The sequence below is a fragment of the Leucopleurus acutus genome, assembly GCF_964270905.1.
Source record: "Leucopleurus acutus genome assembly, chromosome: 2".
Classification (NCBI taxonomy): Eukaryota; Metazoa; Chordata; class Mammalia; order Artiodactyla; family Delphinidae; genus Leucopleurus; species Leucopleurus acutus.
Window position 1 is genome coordinate 77,746,816 of NC_139143.1, and position 11,230 is coordinate 77,758,045.

Below are 11,230 nucleotides of genomic sequence, written 5' to 3' on the forward strand. Positions count from 1 at the left end.
CTTTACCAAACTCATTGATTAGCTCTAGCAGTTTTCTGGTAGCATCTTTAGGATCCACTATGTATAGTATCATGTCTTCTGCAAACAGTGACAGCTTTACTTCTTCTTTTCCAATATGGATTCCTTTTATTTCTTTTTCTTCTCTGATTGCTGTGGCTAAAATCTCCATAATTATGTTGAATAATAGTGGTGAGAGTGGGCAACCTTGTCTTGTTCCTGATCTTAGTGGAAATGGTTTCAGTTATTCACCATTGAGGATGATGTTGGCTGTGGATTTGTCATATATGGCCTTTATTATGTTGAGGAAAGTTCCCTCTATGCCTACTTTCTGCAGGGTTTTTATCATAAGTGGGTGTTGAATTTTGTTGAAAGCTTTCTCTGCATCTATTGAGATGATCATATGGTTTTTCTCCTTCAATTTGTTTATATGGTTTATCACATTGATTGATTTGCGTATATTGAAGGATCCTTGCATTCCTGGGATAAAACCCACTTGATCATGGTGTATGATTCTTTTAATGTGTTCTTGGATTCTGTTTGCTAGTATTTTGTTGAGGATTTTTGCATCTATGTCATCAGTGATATTGCCCTGTAATTTTCTTTCTTTGTGACATCTTTGTCTGGTTTTGGTATCAGGGTGATGGTGGCCTCATAGAATGAGCTTGGGAGTGTTCCTTCCTCTGCTATATTTTGGAAGAGTTTGAGAAGGATAGGTGCTAGCTCTTCTGTAAATGTTTGCTAGCATTTGCCTGTGAAGCCATCTGATCCTGGGCTTTTGTTTGTGAGAAGATTTTTAATCACAGTTTCAATTTCAGTGCTTGTGATTGGTCTGTTCATATTTCCTTTCTCTTCCTGATTCAGTCTCGGAACATTGTGCTTTTCTAAGAATTGGTCCATTTCTTTCAGGTTGTTCATTTTATTGGCATATAGTTGATTGTAGTAATCTCCCATGATCCTCTGTATTTCTGCGGTGTCAGTTGTTACCTCTCCTTTTTCATTTCTAATTCTGTTCATTTGAGTCTTCCCCCATTTTTTCTTGATGAGTCTGGCAAATGGTTTATCAATTTTGTTTATCTTCTCAAAGAACCAGCTTTTAGTTTTATTGATCTTTGGTACTGTTTCCTTCATTTCTTTTTTCATTTATTTCTGATCTGACCTGTATGATTTCTTTCCTTCTGGTAACTTTGAGCTTTCTTTGTTCTTCTTTCTCTAATTGCTTTAGGTGTAAGGTTAGGTTGTTTATTTGAGATGTTTCTTGTTTCTTAAGGTAGGATTGTATTGCTATAAACTTCCCTCTTAGAACTGCTTTTGCTGCATCCCATAGGTTTTGGGTCATCATGTTTTCATTGTCATTTGTTTCTAGGTATTTTTTGATTTCCTCTTTGATTTCTTCAGTGATCTCTTGGTTATTAAGTAGTGTATTGTTTAGCCTCCATGTGTTTGTATTTTTTACAGATTTTTTGCTGTAATTGGTATCTAGTCTCATAGCATTGTGGTCAGAAAAGGTACTTGATACGATTTCAATTTTCTTAAATTTACCAAGGCTTGATTTGTGACCTAAGACATGATATATCCTGGAGAATGTTCCATAAGCACTTGAGAAGAAAGTGTATTTTGTTGTTTTTGGATGGAATATCCTGTAAATATCAATTAAGTCCATCTTTTTTAATGTATCATTTAAAGCTTGTGTTTCCTTATTCATTTTCATTTTGGATGATCTGTCCATTGGTGAAAGTGGGGTGTTAAATTCCCCTACTATGACTGTGTTACTGTCGATTTCCCTTTTTATGGCTGTTAGTATTTGCCTTATGTATTGAGGTGTTCCTATGTTGGGTGCATAAATATTTACAATTGTTATATCTTCTTCTTGGATTGATCCCTTGATCATTATGTAGTGTCCTTCTTTGTCTCTTGTAATAGTCTTTATTTTAAAGTCTATTTTGTCGGATATGAGAATTGCTACTCCAACTCTCTTTTGATTTCCATTTTCATGGGATATCTTCTTCCATCTCCTCACTTTCAGTCTGTATGTGTTCCTAGGTCTGAAATGGGTCTCTTGTAGACAGCATATTTACAGGTTTTGTTTTGTATCCATTCAGCCAGTCTATAACTTTTGGTTGGAGTATTTAATCCATTTACATTTAAGGGAGTTATCAATATGTATGTTTCTATTACTATTTTCTTAATTGTTTAGGGTTTGTTATTGTAGGGCTTTTCCTTGTCTTGTGTTTACTGCCTAGAGAAGTTCCTTTAGAATTTTTTTATAGCTGGTGGGTGGTCCTGAATTCTCTTAGTTTTTGCTTGTCTGTAAAGGTTTTGATTTCTCTGTCAAATCTGAATGAGATCCTTGCTGGGTAGAGAAATCTTGGCTGTAGGTTTTTCCTTTTCATCACTTTAAATGTCCTGCCACTCCCTTCTGGCTTGCAGAGTTTCTGCTGAAAGATCAGCTGTCAACCTTATTGGGATTTCCTTGTATGTTATTTGTTGTTTTTCCCTTGCTGCTTTTAATATTTGTTCTTTGTATTTAATTTTGATAGTTTGATTAATATGTGTCTTGGCATGTTTCTCCTTGGATTTATCCTGTATGGGACTCTCTGTGCTTCCTGGACTTGATTAACTATTTACTTTCCCATATTAGTGAAGTTTTCAACTATAATCCCTTCAAGTATTTTCTCAGTACCTTTCTTCTTCTCTTCTCCTTCTGGGACCCCTAAAATGGAATGTTGGTGTATTTAATGCTGTCCCAGAGGTATAGACATCCTTTAATGATAGAAGTAGAGTCAGCGCATATTCACCACTTCCCCCAAGTGAAGGTACATCACCATGTTAGTTAGTCTGTTGACTACTCTGTAATATTTACTTTAGAAATTCTAGTCATCATAGACACTCTTATACCTAGTTATCTCTTTACTCCTCACTTTACATTTTACTGGATGAAAACATTAATATCCCTACACTTTCTTTTACTTCCCTCCTCCCCTTTTCACTTCCCTCTCTCTTCTGCATTTTTAGGTTACTAAATTTTAATAGTACTTCTAATCTATTAACATAATAAAAGTTATGAGCTTTGCCTACAGATTGATTCCAAAAGCTGAAACTCAGGAGTGTTTATATGATTATGATTTTGTGAATATTGTTCACTGCAGAGCCAAATTATATCCTATGATTATATTTCCCTTCTAGCTTTTTTTTTTTGAATTTCTAATTGCCTTTTTTCTTATATTGTCTGTCTTTGCAGCAGTAATGATACTGTCAAACCAAAGGTATCTTTTTATCATTACCACCCCACGCCGATCTATTGATACCTCTTTCTTTGGAGCCAACTATCCTTTTTTTCTCATCTGGGCTGATTACTCTCTAGGTTGGCTGAGGAGATGTCATTATGCATCTTCCTACTCTTGTTACTCTCTTAGGCTGGAGTCCCAGTTTTTTGATTGCATACCTTTTGTTTTTTTGGTTTACATCTTAAAGTTGTTGGAGCATGTCTTAAGGTAATTTCCCAAGAAAGAGTATGATACAAGGGAGATAAATGCCCTGGGTCTCTACATGTCTGAAAAAAAGTCATTATTGTTTTCTCATACTGAATTGATAGATTGACTATCAAATTCTAAATTGAAAATAATTTTTGCTTTATTACTTTGGAGGGTTTAAGTTTTAAAATACATGTTGATTTGCCAAGTTTGATGTCAATTTGCTTCTCATTATTGAGCGAACTGTTTTTTCCTTTCAGGAAATTTTAGGATAGTCTCTTGACACTTGGTGTTCTAAAATTTCAAGAATGTGGGACTGGATGTAGATATTTTTCTATTCGTTTATTTTATTGCACAATTAGTGCACCATTTTAGTCTGGAAAGTTGTTTACCTAATTCTGGGAATTTCTTACATTATTTCTTTAATAATTACCCACTCTGCATTTTCTCTTTCTAGAATTCACATTGGCTGGATATTGGAACTTCTGGGTTGATGTTTTTATGACTTTGCTTTCTGTCTCCTTGTGTTTAGATTCTATTTTCAGAGACAGTTTCTTTATTTTATATTCAAATTTTTTGTTAATATTTTTAAATTTGGCAATTATGTATTTTTATTTCTAAGTGCTTTTTTTTTGGGTTCTCTGATTGCTCCATTTCCATAACACCCCTGTTGGAGGAGGTCATCGAGAGGATGTGACCACCATTTGATCCAGTAGCTGGCCCCGGGCAATTGGAGGCTTCTTACCTCTCCCTTGTCCTTGGAATGTAAATACCTTCAGCCCTCCTTCCCATACTAGGAGTCATTTTCAAGGATGCCGCCTGGAGAGAGCAATGTGTTGCTGAGAGCATTTGGACTACATATGCAAATAAACCCTGTTAAGGCCTCTATATAAACTTTCAAGATTCTGGTGGGCAGGTGTGGAGATCTACTCATCTTGTGGACACCAAAGACAAGCCTCTATGTAAATTCTCTTGCTTATTAAATCTGCCACCTACCAACTTGGAGTGGTCTGCCTCTTTCTTCAGTCTCTCCTTGCCCTCTGCATTCAGGGGTCAGATTTGGACTTCACCTGGGGAACTCTGGGGGTTGGGAACCAATGCCCCCATTCTCATTCTATGAGATTATAATGTCTGAGAATATTTGAGTTTCCTTTTTAAGTTCTCTTCTGCTCCCTAAATAATCTGTGCTGCCTCCAGTGTTGCTTTTCTCCTTCATTATCTCAATCTTTATTTTCATGCTGCATTCTTTTCCAAGTACATAATAATACTTTTTATGCATCATAGTTAAAATTAAGATCATAGAAAAAGTTGTGTGTGTGTGTGTGTGTGTGTGTGTTCACTGGTGGACTTTCTTTTTTCGGGTGAGTGAGTGGGGAGCCAGTCATTAGCCTGGGGATCCTTAAGTAAGATGCTAAAGGGCTTCCAGATCTTTGGGACCCCAGGGCCATGACTAGCTCCCTTTGTTCTATTTTGGTCAGTTTCTTTTAGAAAAGTGCCCATTGTTTATGTATTGATTTTTGGCCAAATACTTATCTGCCTAGTATTCTGGTCAAACCATATGGAAGGGATAGTTGGGGGTGATGCTGTTAACAGTTTTCAGGCTTTAGTTCTGTGGTTCTCAGAGTCTTGAAGTCAGGCTGGCGTTTTTCTAGACTCTCCTGGGTAGACTCTCCTATGCTCTGTAGCTCCCTTCTCCTTCCTCATATATTCCAGGTTTCCTTTGCCCAGATTCAGAACCTCTCATTTGCTTTTTCCTTTTCCAGAAATGTTTAGAAATATTTCACTTGCTAATAGCTTCCCTCCTGTTCTCTTCGTTGTTGTGAATTTATGTCATTTTTGTTCTTTTAACATCTTTTTAATGTGGCCTTGGGAGAGAGAGAGTAAACATTTTTGCACAGTTTGCAATTTTGAACCATAAAATCCTCTGCATTTCTTTTCCCCCTCCCGTTTGATAGTTTAAATGATTTTTGCATTACTTTTTTCTTTAGTATAGGTAATACATGTATATATTACAAAATTTAAGAGGTGCAAAAGGGTATATAGCAAATTTAAGCGTCTCTCTCATCCCTCTTCCTTAGGTATCCAGTTTCTTGTATGTCCTTCCAGAAGTAATCTACACAAACATGTATACTTTTAAACTTAAAAAATGCAAGCAGAAGCATAAAAACACACTGTTTCACACTTTTCTTTTTGCACTTACCAGTATCTTGGAGATCATTCCATATTGGTACAGCAAAGAGCTTTTTAAAATTTATTTTTAATCCTCGCTTGTGCTAGAAACCATCCAGATTCCAGCTAGTCTGGCCTGGGATTCATATCAAGGGCCTGCAAGTGATATCAAGGCAAACATTTGACAATATATTTCTTGCCTGAAATGTGAACTCATTATTTCCAGCGAGCTACTGAAAACACATTTTTAAAGAGAAAGTACTGATTATGTCCAAAACAAGAGGTTATTAACTGGAAATCTCCCTAGAATACTTTCATCTCACCTTGGCAAGAAAGATAGGCTCCTTTGTGCTTTGTTACCTTTATATCACACAATCCTTGATCAGTTAGGTATCCTGAATTGTGCAGGTAAGTGACAGAAGGAAGGGAAAAAAATGTGTCTTCGGCTGCCAACATTTACTTTAAATCTTTATAACTGTATATAAATGGTATAAAAAACATAAATTCCAGATATAAGCTGTTGTTAGGAAGGCATCAACAAAGAACCTCCTCTGTGCTAACCAGAACAACTGAAAGAAAAATTACTGTTGAGTACCTATCATATCAGTTTCAGAATCAATTATGTTGATACTGTCAAACTGGAACAAAGAAATAAACTGGCAATATGTAAAGTAAAAAAAAATTTTTTTTAATTTCTGTAAAGTGTTTCACTAATGAATACATTGTAATTTATTTAACATTCCCTTATTGATCAACTTTTAGCTTCCCCTCCAATCTTTTGCTTTTATGAACAAAGCTACAATAAACTTCCTTTTATACACAGTATTTCACACACAAATGAGTAAGTTTGTGATAAATTCCTAAACGTGAAATTAATGGTAAATTGTCAGCTTTCTGTGTGTATGTGTGTGTGTATGTGTGTATGCATCAGTTAACGCCAATAACGTATGAGACTGCCTATGTCTCCACAACTTTGGCTACTGTACCAGTTAAGATCCAATCATATGCCATACCAATGACGGAAACAGAGTTTCATGTGAAGAACTGTTACCTCCGTACAAAATTGTTAAGAAGAGAATACCGAGGTACCAGGGAGGTAGCAATTGCAAAAAGCAGTCGCCATCTCTAAGGCTGGAGGAGCAAATGAAGAGGCTGAAATAAAACTTAGAAGCTTAGAGGAGGGAAACTTACAGTATTGAAATGCAGACCTCTTTACAGGAGGATTTTATTCCGTTGGTGCTGTGAGCTTGGAGGAGGGACACTGTGGACCCGGACCAGACTTCGAGGAAGGAGCACTAATCGGTTAGCGATGGTTCACCGAAAGGGGAAAGGTCAGGCTGACTCTTCAAGTAATGGAAAAACTGCAAACTGGAATCAGCTGCTGCAATGGTTAAGCACTGACTCCACAGGTGAAAAAAGTTGCTGGGGTAATGTGGGTCAGAGCAGGATGTTGAGAGGGCGAAGCACATCCTTTCTTCCTTTTTCAGCCTCCTTGCTCCCCACCAGTACCTTCTATTGGTAGAACCTATGCGGGCGCCAGATGGCAAAGCGGCGACACGGTGAGCAGCCACAGCTCCAGCATCCCAGAGTATGGAAGGATGGGCCTGGAGTCGGATTACAGCTGCTCAAAGACCACCAGAGCACTCCGGTGAGTTCTCAAACTTTTTGCCCATTGCCAACATGACTGGTGAAAACTCAGAGCTTGTAGTTTTGATTAGCGTTCTCCTTACTGTGACTGAGGTCGAATACCTCTTAATTTTTAGAATTGTTTGATTTTTTTCCTTTCTGTGAATTGTCTTTTGATATCTTTTGTTCACGCTTGTTTTCTTTGGCTGTCGTTTTTGTTTCTTATACAAGAAAGAAATTAGGCTTTTGAATATAATGTGAGTTGGAAATACTTCTCCAGGTTTGTCATTTATCTTTTGGTATAATAGTGACTTTTCCGTGTATGTATTATTTTTACAGAGTTGAGTTTATCAATATTTTCTTTTGTGACTTCAGGGGTTTTCTTCACCTATAGAAAGGCCTTTCCAACTTTGAGATGATAAAAATGTTCCTCCATTTTTTTCCTAGTGCTTTTATGGTTTTGGTTTTAAAATTTAAATATTTGCTCAATTTGGAATTTTTCCTATTATATAATATAAAGTATTAAGCCAAATGTTTCTTCTTTAATGCTTTGCTGCCCAGATGTCCCAACACCATTCATTGAATAATCCATATTTTCTCCACCAATTTGAAAATTAGCCTTTATTATAATTCCTGTATGGTTTAAAAATTTTTTTTTTGATTTGTTTCTGGACTTTCTAATCTGTTTCACTGATATGTCTATTCATGTATTAGCACCACACTGTTTTAATTACTCTAGCTTTTATAATATGGTTAAATATCTCCTAGAGCATTTCTTCCTCATTCCCTTTTTATAATCTTGATTATTTTTGATTCTGTGTTCTCCTATAGGAACATTATGGTCAGCTTGCCTAATTTTAAACCCTATTGGTAGTTTCATTGGGATTGTATAAAAACATAGCTTATGAAAGTGCTGAAATTAACATGTTGTTTTTCTATTTAAGAATATGGTGTACCTTTCAATGTTTTTCTTCTTTTGCATATTTCTTAAGTATATTCCAAGATGCTTTCTTTACCTATTTTCTTCTTATTTGCAGCCACATGCATCTTGCCTTGTTATCTTCCTACACCCCAATTTTATCTTCATTGCATATGGTAGCCACACTTATATTGTGTTCAGAGTTACAGATATCTTGTGGTTCATATAATATGTTAAGAGTAATGGATATCTTGAGGTTTTATCGATGATAGTTTGCCATTTTGTTTTTCTTCTCCACGTTGCTTTTGGGTAATTGAGAGAATAAGGGGAACAGCTTTTTCCTGCTATTTAAAAATCAGATGCTATTTCAATTACATGCTCAAACACTCTGGGATCCCATCACATCGACTGCAAGAAATCCATTTTTTATTGCCAAATATTTCTGGGAATCTCTGGAATGATAAATAGTTCCACAAATATCCTTTGAATGTCATTGCCACCTCAGCTAGGCATCTGTGCCTCAACATTCTGCAGTTAGCATTTATTTATCTCAAGACCAGGGTGTTACCCCTTTCACCTATCCCACCTGTTTTCAACCTGGGGCAATATTTTCCTGGCCTTCCAAGGAGTAACAGGAACAACGATTCTGGATTCTCAATTTCCATATGTTTTCTTTCCTAAAATTGATCTCCCTGAGAATATGCCAGTGGTCTGCAGGTTCTCTTTTCCGACTTCCCCTTCTACTCTTTCACTTTCACACTGTGTTAAGGAAAGGCCTCAGTCTCACCAATTCTAGATCTTACTATGTGCATTGTCCTGGGGTGGACAGTAAACACCCCAGGTTGCTTGCTTGCTTCTAGGGGGCAACCAAGGGAACACTTGAGAATACTGGTGCTGGTATTGAGAAAGTGAATGGCTGCAGTGATTGGTAACAAAGGCTTTTGCAACTCAGGTGGTTCCAATTCTTTGCTTTCTTTAAAGCTGAAGGAAGACTTAAAGAGGTTGTCAGTGGATAGGTGATTTAAATTAATTTTTGTTGATTATTGCTTTTGTTTTGTATGTAGCTTGTAAAAAATGAAAGGAAATGAAGGGAGTGACTATAATAAAGCTCCTTGTGTTTGCACCTAATTATATATGTGAACAGTTTTCTCAAATGCTTACATAAAATGCAATAAAATTGATAAATGGTCTCTAGTAATGAAAAATGTTCATCTGTGTATATATGAACTAATTTTAAAAAGCCACATCTATCTCATTAAGAAATTCACTTCCTGCAAGAACATATGTTTTAAATTTGAAATTACTTATCAAAATCACCTACATATAAAAAGTAGAATAATAACCTAATTAGAAGAAACTCTTTAGCATTTAGATCCTTATAGCCACTGGAAATTAAATAAAATGTGTTTTCATTAATTTACTTATTTTTGTGGCAGAGAATTATGATAGGGTGATCAATAAAATACTTTCAAGAATAAAATTTACATTATGATAAAATTCTATGGGGAAATGGATTGGAACTATAAGTTCTAGGAGGAAAAGGAGTGATGTAAAGTTTTGACAGTTAAAATAGACCTTGTTAATGTTTTTTTAAATGGATGAAGTATATGAATCTCAATATTCTGTGGAATGTATTTAACAAATGATGTAACAGTTTGATTTAAAAATGGCAGTATTTATAATATGCCAGAAATTATGTTCTTTGCAATTATTTAAACTTGTGATGAAAAATTTTAATTGCCAAACTAACAATGTATGAGAAGGTACATAGACTTTTCTAAATTCTTTTAGAGGATTTTCAAGGCAAAAACCCAAACAAACCCCATACCCCAGAAAAACAAAAACCAAACTCTTGGCTATTGCCTTAAACCTTCACTGCAAGGAAATACCCAGTTTTAATCTGAAACTTTGAGAATAAGAAAATAGATTAATGAATGTACAGGGAAAGTGAATAAATCCCAGATGAATATAGTTTGGGAGTTTGGGGGCACAAACTGCTCTATATGGACCAGTCTTTGCCTGGCTCTGGGTTCTTTTACTATACAGATATCCCTGAGCCCATATTAAAGGGGTACCCTCCCCTTTGAGTACCTTTGAACCTAAACCTTTTAAATCTAGGACCCAGCTTCTAGAAGCATAAGGATATGGAATAGTTTCCCACTCTCTTCAGGTGAAGCCCCAAGATTTACCTGTGAAAGCTTGCCCGTCTACTAGGATAAGTATTATGGCTCATTTCCTCTGGGAAACTGAAATACACACCGATTCTGAGGTGTGGTTTTATCCTTAGGCTTCCCGTGGTAGACAGACATCAATCCCTTTGACAATATCCTGATTATTTTGTCTTAAATAACATCACTTAAGGGACATTAAGTCCAGTCGGGGCAACAGTCTGGCTTAATTTGTTTTCTCACTCTTCTCCAGTGATGAAACGTTAAATGTGAATATCTTTTCTAGTCTCCTCTTTTGGTAAGGACTTGAAAAATAACACATGGACCTCCCAAGAATCAGTAAGAAACTCTCACACAGGGAAGATAAATTTACCTATTAGAATACAATCTGCATTGATAAAGATATGTTAAACGGCACATGCAAGTTACATCACTTAACAGAGCACAGCCTGCTCAGCTGAAACATTTTACATTTGATTATTTCAACATCTTTTCCAAGTTCAATGGGAGGGCTAAAAATACATCAGAAACTTAAAAGGACCTTCAAACAATTTTCTTTTTCCTCCAGAAGCAAAGGTGGCCTTTCCCAAGAAGTCAGCTCCTTTCTGAAATTCTTAAGGGACTATATTGTAGACTAACCAAAGATGATCTCATTTCATAGTTTAAAATTTTCTGGCTGATCCCACTTTCACATCCTCCCAATTCGCCAAACTAGAGAATGCAAGGAGTAGCCCATTAGTCTCTCCCAGGGTCACTGCAGATTTTTGTCCTACAAATATAGATTCTTGTAAGAACTCACAAGAACGAGAGGCACATCTGCAGTCTCTTAGCTATGTTGCTTGCCTGCTTTGCTGCTGGACCATGTGGGGCTGGGTATA

General features: G+C 36.2%; 1 protein-coding gene across 1 annotated transcript in view; it reads left to right on the forward strand.

The window, feature by feature from the left end:
- CRP (C-reactive protein) overlaps positions 1-8,139 on the forward strand; it is a gene marked incomplete at both ends in the record, with an annotated part of 48,771 nt that extends 40,632 nt beyond the window's left edge. The window contains 2 exon segments of the mRNA XM_082833715.1: positions 7,146-7,287; positions 8,097-8,139. Of these exon segments, the coding sequence (XP_082689841.1) occupies positions 7,146-7,287; positions 8,097-8,139 (185 nt within the window).
- Between the last annotated feature and the right edge of the window lie 3,091 nt (positions 8,140-11,230).